This window comes from Elephantulus edwardii, unplaced genomic scaffold (assembly GCF_000299155.1).
Source record: "Elephantulus edwardii isolate Elephantulus edwardi_28Jun2011 unplaced genomic scaffold, EleEdw1.0 scaffold00067, whole genome shotgun sequence".
NCBI classification, from domain to species: Eukaryota; Metazoa; Chordata; class Mammalia; order Macroscelidea; family Macroscelididae; genus Elephantulus; species Elephantulus edwardii.
The window spans coordinates 5098359-5111448 of NW_006399817.1; the positions used below are offsets into that span (position 1 = coordinate 5098359).

At 37.5% G+C, this 13090-nt stretch overlaps 1 protein-coding gene across 1 annotated transcript in view; it reads right to left on the bottom strand.

The window, feature by feature from the left end:
* Positions 1 to 770: 770 nt before the first annotated feature.
* Positions 771 to 13090, bottom strand: part of GPR19 (G protein-coupled receptor 19) — a 34391-nt gene continuing 22071 nt past the window's right edge. The window contains exon 2 of the mRNA XM_006888416.1: positions 771 to 2337. Coding sequence (XP_006888478.1) covers positions 1071 to 2315 — 1245 coding nt within the window. The 5' untranslated portion in view covers positions 2316 to 2337 and the 3' untranslated portion in view covers positions 771 to 1070. The remainder of the gene's footprint in view (positions 2338 to 13090) is intronic.

Consider the following 13090-nt stretch of genomic DNA (forward strand, 5'->3'; position numbering starts at 1 on the left):
TGAACTATAAAGACCTGGGAACCAGAGAGAGGCAAGGAAGAGTTGGAGTTTGGCTAGGGTATGGAATGGAACCCAGTGAGAAGTGAAGGGAGAGAGGGTTTGGCTAGAGAAATGGGATTCACATCAGAGTGTGTGGGTGACAGAGGAAGCTGGTCTTTATGCTTGCTATCCTGATGTCCAGCGATGGGCCAGATAGCCAAAAGTCTATGCCTAAATTGAAGAGCATAAAGAAATGCCATCTGCCACTTTTCTTTGTGGCATATTCTGGGCACGCCTAGAAAGAGCACCTGCTCAAGTGCTTATATTTAACTCAAAGAAGGAAAGTAAACATCCAAGACACAGCCTAGATGGGACACAGATGTGAGGGCAACCTCACAATGACCTCATGATTTTCATGGCCTCACCAGCTGCTTAGGTCAAGAAAGGATGAAAACTAGAAAGTGAGAGAGATAAGGCAACATGGCAACACTGTAGGTTTTCTTTCTCTACGAACCCTGACTCAAATCTGCCCAGAAGACTGTAATATATGGAGTATTCTCCATGGCAGACCTAGATCCTGATTATGTAGGAGAAAGGGGTATAAAAACCATGTCAAATATTAACCTTTTCTAAGTTTTCCTTAGTAGAAAAAATACCACTCTCTGAAAGTATGACACAGAGGCAGGAAGTTTCATTTTTAACAGAAGACCATAGTTAACAAAAATCCAATCAGGAGAGGAAAAGAAAACAGCCATTTATTCATTTAGGTTAAATCATTAATCAAAGGCTGTGTGTGTGTGTACGGTTTATGCTATTTGGACCTAATGGTAAATAAAAAGGAGAAAAGCATTTTCTTTTTAATCCATGCAGCTAATATATTAAATGGACTGTTGTCGTTTAAAATAGCTTCCCCTAAAACAAGCAATGAAAAGAAAAAAACCACAAAAGATTATGATCACCAAATTGATTTTACAAAATAACACATTTTTCTCAGAAAGTTGAGTGGGGAAAAATGGTAAATAGCTTCTGTTTTTATAGTTAAAGCTTTTTAATAACTGACGCATAACAATAGTTGAAAGGATTCTGAGAAATTAGACAAAAGTATTGGGTGGATTTGAGTTAATGGGCCAAGCAAGCTTTTTTTCCTTGGCTTCTCTGTCAAATGAATCATAGATTGAGTCTTTGGTTATAGTTCTGGCCGTGGGAGGGATTTCTGAAATGCCAACGTAGTTTTTTTTGGCCATCCTTGAACTGGTTGTGATTGTATAGGCATTGCTTCGGTAACATTTCATTGAGGACATGCAAAAAGTTTCTTTCATCCCTCTCCTAAAATTAGCATTATAAATTGAATACAGTGTTGGTTTAGAGGCTGAAGAACTAAAGGATATCCAAGTGATAGCTGTGAAAACAAGGGAACTTTTTCTATAGTCCTGCTCGTGGGGGTGCCACAGCTGAGCTACATGAAAAGGCAGCCAGGAGAGCAAAAACAATAGGTTTAAAATGAGAAACATCTTGATGGTTTTCACTTTTGTCCTCGGGACAATGTTCATTGTCCTCCTCACTGTTCTGCCATCAGTGCCTATTCTCCAAATATACTTTATGACCTTCTGGTAAAATAAGATTATGAGGACAGATGGAATCACAAAGCCCACCAAGAAGTGGATGACGCTATAGGCAGTTCCTTCCCAAGAGGAAGGGAGGAAATAATTACAATGATTGTCCCAGTTGGAGCCAAAGAAGAAGAACACTGGGGTCACAAAGATTGCATCAAAGATCCACGATGCAGCAATCATCTTCTTGGCTTTCTCTCTGGATACCTTGAAGCTCAGGGGATAGACAATGGTGTAGAACCGGTCTATGCAGATGGAGAGAAGGACATAAATCTGGACACCTGGGGTGAGGTACTGGAAGTATCGCACAATCTTACACATTGCATTCCCCAGTGTCCACTTTCCAGCAGTGAACTGAAACAGGATGAAAGGCGTGCTGGCAATGCTGATGAGAAGATCGGCACATGCCATGGAGACCACAAAGTAGTTGGTAGTGGATTGAGTCCTTCTGCTCCTATGGATGACCAAACAAACCAAAAAATTGCCAAAAATAGAAAACAACCACAGGGTCCCAAAGAAAACGCTGGCTGTGGCTACTTTCCCGGGCGTCAGTCCGTACTGCAGATCTGTTCTGTTGCTTTTCCAACTGTGCTCATAGAGTTCCACCAGGTCATGGCTTGGCAGCAGTGTGGCTGTTTCAGTGCAGCTGTGGTTTTGGAGGGGCACCAGAAGTGTAGGAATAATCAAAGGTAGCTTGCTGTTATCCATTCTGTGAGCAAAAACCATATTCACTTTTTTTCTCTTAGCTCTGGATAAGAAAAGAAGAATGAGGCCTCCTGTTAAAATAATGTCATATAGGTTGATTCCTAAGGCTATACTATTGATACTGACTTTGTTATCATTTGTCTACAAGTAGGATTTGTGCACTGGCAGGAAAACATGACCGTATCTTATGACCTCTATGCAAAAACAAAAATAAAAACAAATGACCTGGACCCTAGTTCTCTTTTAAGAATTGTCTTAGCTGTTCCAAATTCAGATGCTCTCTGGCCTCACTCACCTTTTCAGAACTCCTCGTCAAATTTGACAGAACTCATAACAAACCTTGACTCATTGGGGATTACAAAGGCTTAGAGAGTTCAAATCTGGCTCATGGTAAGGGTATCACCTCCAATTAAAGAGCTGTTGGAATTCTGGTCAAGTATGTGAGAAGTTCCTGAATGTCATAACACTGAAGTAATGAGGCTGCAAGAGAGGAAAACTTGGACAGATGGAAACACACAGATGTCAGCTATGGAAATGGTGCACAGGGGTCTGTGACTAGACTGGCTAGATACTGGGAAGCACCCTGTCCCTTTTTTATTGCAGGATTGCATCACAGAAGCATTAAGTGCATGAAGTAATTATCACACTATTAGATGAGCCAGAAGTAGCTCCTAATTTAATGCTATCTGAAAATGGCTTTCTCCTTCCAAAAGATGACATACTAATACCCTGGCCATTTATCAATAACATCTATCTTGATGTTGTTCTGTTGTTATTGCTTGATAAAATAACATATTGCGGGGAAAATCTACATGATGTCCAATAAAGAATGCTAGGTAACCAATAATAACTAGATTATTAGAGACTTATGCCCATCAGATGATTAAAAGCAATGAAATATAACTGAACAGTACTCAACTTATGATTTGAACTTTAGATTTGAAAAAATTACTATACAATCTAGCCTTTATTTTCTCCTTTTTTATGTTTATTAAGTGATAATAAACTTAACACTTATTAAAAAGTAAAAAGATCTTATACTGGGATATTCAGTTAAAGTTGAGGTGATTTTGGTCACAATCTATTTATTGAGGTTTAAGCTGATCAATTAAACAGAAAGAGAGAGAGCATATTAATTATGGCTATTAAGACAAGAGGGGGGTTGTATGCCAATTAAATAATTTTTCTTTTACTTTTCAAAGAGAAGTGCGAACTGAGGGGAGGGGTGGGCAGGGAGAAAAATACAGCACTGAATGTATGGAAATCCAAAATCTCTGTAAACGTTCATTAAAATTCATTAAAAAAAAACTTTAAAAAAAGACAAGAGAGGAGACACGTAGATATTTTCAAAACTTTATCCACTAAAATAGCTGTTTACAGTAAACACTGGGTTACAGGCTTTTAATAGTCATTACACTGTTTAGATTCCATCTGGCTTATGGCACAAGCAATATCCCCTCACAACAGGTTCTAAAAGGGCCTACTCTCCTCTTAGTGGGCCTCTGTGGCCTCTTAGTGGGCTTCTTTGGCCTCACAAATACCCATTTCTGAAGTTTTAAAAGTGAGTTTTAAAGTTGTAAAGAACAGTTTTTAAAGATCTATTTTCCCCTAAAGGATTTTTATACTAATTTTCTTGTTAGAGAAACAAGGGTTAGCAACATATATGGCCCACAAGAGAAACCAAATTCAACAGAAATCTGCAGCTCAAAGCAATATACTAAATGTGAACTCCATATGCTACCTTCAAGTTTTTGATCAGAAAATAGTGCTATGCTACATAACTATATAAAAAAAAACAACAACGGTAAGATAATTATACATTTTAACCACTAAAAGGCCTTTAAGCATGGCTGGCCAATGTATAGTTAATTGCGAAAATAGTAAACATATTTTCCAACGAAGAAATCAAGATATAGTAAAAAAAAAAATAGGATGCAAGATCTAAAATTAGCACCATCCTAGAAAATCTGGAAAGCATAACTGTCATACTTATAAAACTGAAATTAACTTTTCACTCTTATATGTGCAAAACCAACTAAATTCCATGAAGGAAAAATATCTTGGGATTTAATGTTTGAAAAACAAAACAAATAGGCAGTTTCCCCTAGCAGAAATAGCTGTTTTAACTTTTTTGGTTGCCTATGGCTTAAATAACTGTTGGTGGCACTGGTGCTTTTTTAGTCAAAATATATACTTTAAAACTTTTCTGTTTAGAACTTGCTTCTGTTTCTGCATTCTCTTCATAGCAAAATACAAATAGAACTCTAGCTCTTCTGCAACTAAACCCTGTGAGGCCTCCTTTCATCATTTCCTCCAGCTGCTTCACACCACTGAGTGCATCTGCCCACCGCTCCAGCAGCATTGCTGGGAAGCAGAGAGCAGCGCCCAGGAACATGACAGGGGAACCCAAGGGGTCTCCACGGCCAGTTCCCTTCGTGATGGTATGACTTTTCTGACTCTGCCCAAAACTTCTGCAGCTGTTTACTCATGCAACAAATCTAGAAACTGTGGTAGGTACAAACAAAGATACGTAAGGCTCATAAGTAATGGTAAATGTATAACTAAACTGTTATAATTGTTATAAATAAGTGTTAAACCCAGACAGGTATATAAGGAGCGAAGTCACACAGGAAAAACAAGGACTCGCTTTTGCATCAGAAGGGAAAGCAAGGCTTTACAAAGGAAGTGAAGTTTGAGCTAGGAAATTAGAAAATAACTAGGTGTTCTCCAGAAAGACAAGAGGGAGTTAAGAAAGCGTTCCAGGGGAGTGAGCATGAAGAATGAAGAGATTACATGTGGAATACATTTTAGGTTCATTTCTCTGACTGGATATTTGGGCCCTTCTCCTCTTAAACACAGTCACCTTGAGACTCCAGACTTGTTAAGGTATATAACGTCTAAATGCGACAACCAGACTGACCTAAATTTCCCCCAAAAGTCCATGAGAGTTTTTCTTTTTTGCACTCCAGGGTTAAAATGTCAGACAGTGGCACACAAGAATATTAGCATATCCAGAATGGCTATAATATCCTTCCTCATTAGTCTTTAGCTGTAGCGTTTTCCAAGTTTGTTTTACTTCAGAGTAACAGTTCTCAAGCTCAGCAACATAGTGGAATCTCCCAGAGAACTTTAAAAATACTCGTGCTTGCATCCCACCCCCAGGGATGCAGCCTTACTTGGTGTGGAGTGCAGCCTGGCATCAGGATGTTTCAAAGCCCCGACTTGATCCTAACCTGGAGCCAAAGAAAAGAATCATGGTTCTGGAATGACTTGCATGTTTCTGTCTTCTCCATTAGATCTTGGTTTCCTGGGGGGATGCTGTTATTTCCTGCACATTCCACAGCTTCCACTGAGGTTTTTTACATTAATAATTGCTCATTAAATATTTATGGTATTGAATCCATAAGGACAAAGAACTGAAATAAATGATTCCTCCTCCTTTAATGTGATCTGTTAGGAGAATCAAACAGAGACAGAAAATCACTGTTGTATTCTCAGGAAGCTGAAACACTGGTGACCATGGTGATAAGGGAAAACGCAGCTCTTGAAAAGAATAACGCAGCTGGGACTGAAATCACCAAGCTATGTGAGAGAGAACCCTAATCTAAGGTAGAGGGGAAACACTGTAGGTGTCTTAAGACCTTACACAACTCCCTCCCAGAAAAGTTTACTTTATTATAACTAAATTCTAGTATTGTAAAGGAAAATTTTGGAAGGAACTTCCCTGTGTCTTTAATTCAGAAATATAACTTCAAGGGAGTGACTAAAACATTGTTTAATTAGTAATTATGTGCCATCCATATATGACGATTTTAAGAGTGAAAGGAAAGACTTCTTTGTGCCTGTCCCACTTAAGCTATTATTCTGAGGTTGCCATGTAACACACTTCCTTGAGTTGAGATATTGAAGGCCTTTTGTATTAAAATTGGTTTCTATATATTATCTAAGAGAAGACTGATTTTCCAATTTACCCACTTGTCATTTATCCAGACTACCCAAGAGGTGTATTTTAATACAGGAGTGGTAGAAAAGGTAAACAGGTTGAAATGATATAGAACTAGAGTTTTTACACATAGGGTACTGACTGGATGGGCCTCACCACTCTGGGTTTCTGGGACACCTGGGTGGAGTGGGATACATGTTATCCATTTGTTTGGCCATTTTTATTTTTTGTGTTTGTCTCTCTCATTAGGCCATGAATACTTTAAGATATAAACTGTGTTTTTATCTTAAGGTCCCTAGGGCACATAGGTATCAGTAAAAAGATTTAAGGAATAAATAAGTGGGTGGACATGTTAATAAAAATCAATCAGTACTTGGAAATAAGGCAAAAGAAAGTATAGCAGACTCTTTTTAATGTCAATCTGAGGCACTGTTAGCTCCCTAACGATTACCTGACTCTCTGGTAGAATATATCTATGTTTGATTTTGCTATTTACCATTTGATTGCTGTGCAGTTACATGTTAACTTGTAGGGTTTTTTTCTGGCAGGGGAGGGGGTAAATAGCACCACAGGTTAAATGAGTTTATTACTCTGTAGGACATTAACCAGTTTTATGTCTATCTAGCAATCTAGATATTTCTATCCCATCACAGGGTCACTCTGAGTCTAAAATGGATTCAACAGCACCTAATAACACAGCAAACTATTCTAATATTTACTTTTTTTCCTTCTTCAATGCCTGTATAAACTAATTTCCTCAAACGCTTTTCAAACCAGGTTTGTTATTTTGTTGGCTCATATAGTAATAAGTCAAGAGATCTGTGACACATGTTTATACTATATATGAGTCATGATTTTAACTCTTTGAAAGTCATGCTTTCATGGATGGATGAATGAATAAACAAATGACTAGAAAATAAAGAGATGGCAGAGGACCAGAAAGAGGAACAGAGGACAAATTTAGCTTAGTTTCCATCTCTACTAAAGACCAAACATTATCAACTGCTGGTTAGGCATCTCCTAGACTAAAAAACCCAAACATTAATTTATGTGTTAACTTTCACACAAATAGGTGTTATTTTTCAAACTATTACCAAAAAAACCTAAAAACTGCTATTTTTTTCCTTCCTAAAATGAAAAAGGCTCACAAAAATTCTCACAATGTAGGAAGATCTTGTTTATTTCTGTGATTTGTTTAAAAAGTTAACGTTACATTGTTGTTGTGTACCTTAGAGTTGGAACCGACCCATATAGCTGGCCCTCCAGCGGGTTTTCAGAGGCAGTTAAATCTCATAGAAGGAGATCTCCCACCCTTCTCCCGAGGAGCAGCTGGTGGATTCAAGCCACACGCCATCAGGGTTACAGCACAGCTTCTTGCCACTAGGCCACCAGTGCTCCCTAATGTTACTTTAGAATTTTTACAATATTTAGTTTTCTAATGATTTAGCTAAGGAAAAGCAGAAACATTTTCTGACTTAAGTAGAAACAGAAGACCATTTACTAATAAAATTAATTACAATGATGACAACTAGCTATAGCACCGAAAGTATCAATAGTTAATATTCATTTCGTCCTTATTATATGTCAGATATTTTATAAGCATGACCCTTTGTTAGGTAATATTATTGTGTTGACTTAGTTGTATGGATGAAAAAAATGAAATTCTTCCTCAAGGTCAGACAGTTGGAAAGTGGTCATTCTACTATTACTTCATTCCAAAACTCACACTGTTAATAACTATCCTAGGGCATCAGGTCCAGTAAGGCCATAAAGGGCTGAGTCTAAGTTCAAAGTTAGTCAAACTGGTTGTACACAGGTTGGTCATCCAAGACTCCTTAATCAAGCACAGGAATATAAAGTTATTTCCCCACAACCACCCTTTCTATCCACAAATACATATGTTCAGCTCCGAAATATGTGACAGAAGGAACATCTGAAGATGAAAAAAGATCATTTCCATCATTTACTGCATGAAGGTTCAGCACCAAATGCAGTACACATGTTGGTCTGGAGATAAAGCTTTTCTTCAGAATAAAAATATATAAGAAGGTAATTAATTGTTGCCTTTTAAACCCATATGGAAAACAGAACTCTAGACCTCTGTTTAAAATCAGATAAGAAAAGGTTTGACAACTAGTATTTTTTTTAATTATTATTTTATTATTTTTGTGTGAGTGTACTGTCAAATCAGATCTGACTGGTACAAGAGGAGATTGTCCCTCCTTCCCCGGCAGAGCATCTGGTGGATTCAAACCGTGCATCTCTGGGATTGTAGTTGAGCTCCTTGCCACTAGGCCACCAGAGCTCCCGACAACTAGTATTAATTCAAGTAGAAAATTATTTTAAAATTTTGTTTTATAAAAAGTCTATGAAAAAAAAAATAAAGCTTAAGAAGAAGAAAAAAGTCTACGAATGATTGAATGATTTACAAATATGATGTAAATACAATTTTAAAACTTTCACTCAAATAAAAAACTGAAAAAGAAAAAACTATTAATTTTTGAAACATCACAGTGATATATATTTTCTGTTAAAACTTTGCACAACCATGCATATGCACTTGCCTATAATGTCTCTAATGATGAAACTGGCTTGCCTTGCTCTTAAGAGTTAACTCTGCGTAGCTCTTCCCAACTCTAAGTTTAATGATCATTATATTAGTATCATGAAGTAGCCACAGAGGGAAGTTTATATCACAAAAATGAATAAACACTTCAAATCAGGGATTTCCCCTCTGGACAGCCAGTTCCTATCCATTTATCAGTGTACCACTGGTAGTAGGATAGGGCTTATAGAATCTCATCCCTGAGTTTAAAAGGGGCTGAGGAACCACACAAGCTCTTTATAAGCTTCCTCAACAGTCATCTTGCTTTCATTTCTGAGCTAAGGTTCTTGTGTGGACAGTAAGCTAATTGCTTCATAAAACTGCCTAATGCCTTTGAGTTGTGGCTCTGGAGAAGAGTTTTGAATATACCATGGGCTGCCAGGAGAACAAACAGGTTTGTCCTAAAGAAGGTGAAGCCAGGCTGCTCCTTGGAGGCAAGGATTCTGAGGCTTAGTCTGACATACTTTGGACATGCTGCAAGGAGGGATCGGTCCTTGGAGAGGGACATCATGCTTAGAAGGGTGGTGAGACACAAAAAGAGAGGGAGACCCTCGATGAGATGGATTGATACAGTGACTGGGGTAATAAGGGTAGGTGTGTCAGAGACAGTCAAGTTGGCACAGGACAGAGCAGGTTTCATGCCTGTTGTACATTGGGTCGTTATGAATCACAAGCGACTCAATGACACATAAAAACAACATGGCCAGGGAGCTACCAACACAATTGTGGTGGGGATACTAAGAACTAGAAAAGGTAAAACATAATCTCACAAGCACTCACACAGGGCTGCCTGGTAAAATATAGGGCACTTAAATAAATTTAAATTTCAGAGAAGTAACAAATATTTTTAGTACAGGTACATTCCATATAATACTAAACGGCTATCCAATTTTTTTTCTTTGCTAAATACAGACATCCTACACACAGAACATAATCTTCTGCTGGTTGTATTTTTTTCATTTCACAATAAAGGATTATGTCAAAATATTTATGTGTATGGGCTTTGAAGTTATTAGACAGTTCAAGAGAATTCCATTTCTGTCACTTACCATTATCTGTGCAACTGTAGTTAAGCTACTTAACCTTCTTAAACCTTAGTTATCCTCGCTATAAAATGAGGACAACTAGCTCCTATCTCATTTAAGATAAAATTAAAATCAAAGATTTTTTAATTATAATTTTAATAAAGGTTTACAGAGAGGCACAGTTTTCATTCATTGATTGTTGCACATTTTCTTCCTTCTCCTCCCATAGCCCACTTTGCAATGTACCTCTTGTTCTACACTGTTGTCGTACATTTAATGCCTAATCACACATTCCTTCCAGATGGTTCTTCCCTTCATTTATGCACTGTTCATTATCTATCTACTCTTTTCCTATTCTCCCCCAAAACCCCATGTCAGTCCCATTTTATAACTGCAGTGTTATGCAGTATTTGGCCTTTTGCGACTGAAATATTTTACTCAGCATAATGTCCTCCAGGCTCACTCATGTTATGTAGTGTTTTACAAGTACATTGTTCTTTGATGCTGCATAATATTCTATTGGAATGTACCACAGTTTTTCTATCCATCTGTTTGTAGATGGGCACTTGAATTCTTTCTATCTCTTTGTTACTGTGAAAAATGCAGAAATAAACATGAGTGTGCATACATCTGTCTGAGTAATTACTCTCGTTTCTTTTGAGTACATTCCCAGTAGTGTACTTGCTGAGTCAAATGGTATGTCTATTTAAAGCTTTTTTTATAAATATACAATATTTGTCCTTGTAGGACTGAGTTAGTTCATTCACTCAGTATAATGCTCTTCAGTCCCTCCCAATTTCAGTAATAATTTACAAAATCATTGTTCCTACAATGACAAATATTAAATAAAACCATTATTGTAGCATGAGTATAAGGATATAAGGAAGGTGGGCAAGGGTGGAAGCAGAGGGATGAGAATGTGCAGGAAGGGGGGGATTAATCAAGGAGTTGTACAATTTAATGGGGGGTGAGATAAATTGGAAGAATCTGTTCTTGAAATCAAGGTATTAAAATTTTGTAAATAAACTAGCATTAAAAAAACAAAAAAACCTTATTTTTAATAGTTTATTCTTTATTGTCAAGTAGTATTCCAGTGTGTGAGTGTTCAGTAATTTATCCACTTTTTTCTCTTTCTGTTTTTATGCATATTGGTTTTTACACAATCTTTCATTTACATTGAGTTTCATACAATCATTCATACACATTGTATTTTGTATCATTAATTACCATTGATCTATGCCTATTATTACCTAGCTTTTTAAGTCCTCATTGCATCTTCCCTATTCCTTCACCCCCATCTGCCTACTGACCCAGCTATTCTACTACTAGGAATATACTCCAACAATTTTTACAACTTTTTGAGAAAATACCAGACTGTTAAGTGGGTGAACCATTTTACATTCCTACCAGCAGAAAATAAAAGTTCCAATCTCTCCACCACCTAACTAGCATTTGTTATTTGCTGTGCTGCAAAGATTTAATGAGATAATATATCTCATTTACAAGAGTATAGGAGTTGAATGAGTTCACACATGAAAGTGTCCCTTATGCCATCCTTTTACAGTCCTATAACACACCTCGCTCAGTGCCTGCTATGTAGTCACTGCTCTCAAATATTAGCATCTTAATTACAGCCAAACTTTAGTAACCACACCTTATAGTGGTAAGATTAACATTAATCTAGCTTTGTTAAGGCCAAGTGACTTTGTGAAAGGGACTGGGTGCCTAAACTTCATTAATAACATTGCTTTTAAAGGAAAGTAATTTGAAAAACAACTATGAGATATCCTCTCACCCCAGTAACAAGAGCAAAGTTCAACAAGGGAGCAAATAATAAATGTTGGTGAGGTTATGGAGAGATTGGAACTCTTAATTCATTGCTGCTGGAAATGTAAAATGGTCCACCCACTATGGAAGGCAGTCTGGCTCTTTCTCAAAAAATTGGAAATAGAAATACCATTTGGCCCAGAAATCCCACTACTGGAATCACAACCTAAAGAAACCAGAGCCATGACAAATAGATGTATGCACACCACTGTTTACTGCTGCATTATTCACAATAGCAAAGAGATGGAAGCGACCTCAGTGCCCATCAACAAACAAATGGATAAAAAACTACGGTATATTCAAACAATGCAATATTACGCGATATTGAAGAACAATGAATTCATAAAACATTACATATCATGTGGGAGCCTGAAGGACCTTATACTAAGAAAAATATCTCAGTAACAAAAGGATGAACACTGCATAACATCACTGTTCTAAATAAAATAGGACAGACATAGAGGGTATAAAAAGAGAATGAGAAAAGAGTGGATAGATAATGAACACTGCCTTAGAACAGATGAGGGGAAGAAATGTCTGAAAGAAATATATGATTTGGCATTATATATATGACATTGTTCTGTGACAAGGGATGCATTGCCTCATGGGTTAGGAGAAGGAGAGGGAGAAAAGGAAGAAAATGTCGAACAATAAAAAACTTATCAAAAAAATATACAACCAGGGGAGCTCTGGTGGCCTAGTGGCAAGACGCTGCACTGCAATCCCAGAGGCACACAGTTCAAATCCACCAGATGCTCTGCTGGGAAAAGGAGGGACAATCTCCTCCTGTACTAGTCAGATCTGATTTGACAGTACACGCACACACACACACACACAAAATAATAATAAAAAAAAAATACAACCAGGAAAAAAAAGATAAGAATAAAAATTGAAATTTAAGAAACAAACAAACAAGTAAATAAATAAATAAAGGAAAGCAATTTGATCCCAAATAAATATACTCTTTCTCCAAGTAGGACATGACTTCTAGTGATAGATTCCTCCTTGCTGTCAGGGTGCTTCTGTCTTACAGTGACCTCCATGGGCTTTCTGAGATGTCAAATCTTAGTGGCAGTTAAGACATTAAAAGAAGTGCAGGTTTCTGAGTCTGTGTCACTAGGATTGTTGCAACATGAGCAAAGTATGTCAGACGAAGCCTCAAAATCCTTGCCTCCAAGCCAGGTCTAACCTTCTCTAGGACAAACCTGTGTGTTCCGGCAGTCCATGGTATATTCAATACTCTTCTCCAGCACCACAGCTTAAAGGCATTAATTCTCTTTCTATCATCCCTAGGTATGGAGACAGGACAGGATGCATCCCTGGCGTACACCCTTCCCAATTTTGAACCATGCAGTGTTACCCTGCTCTGTTCTGACTACTGCCTCTTGGTCCAAGT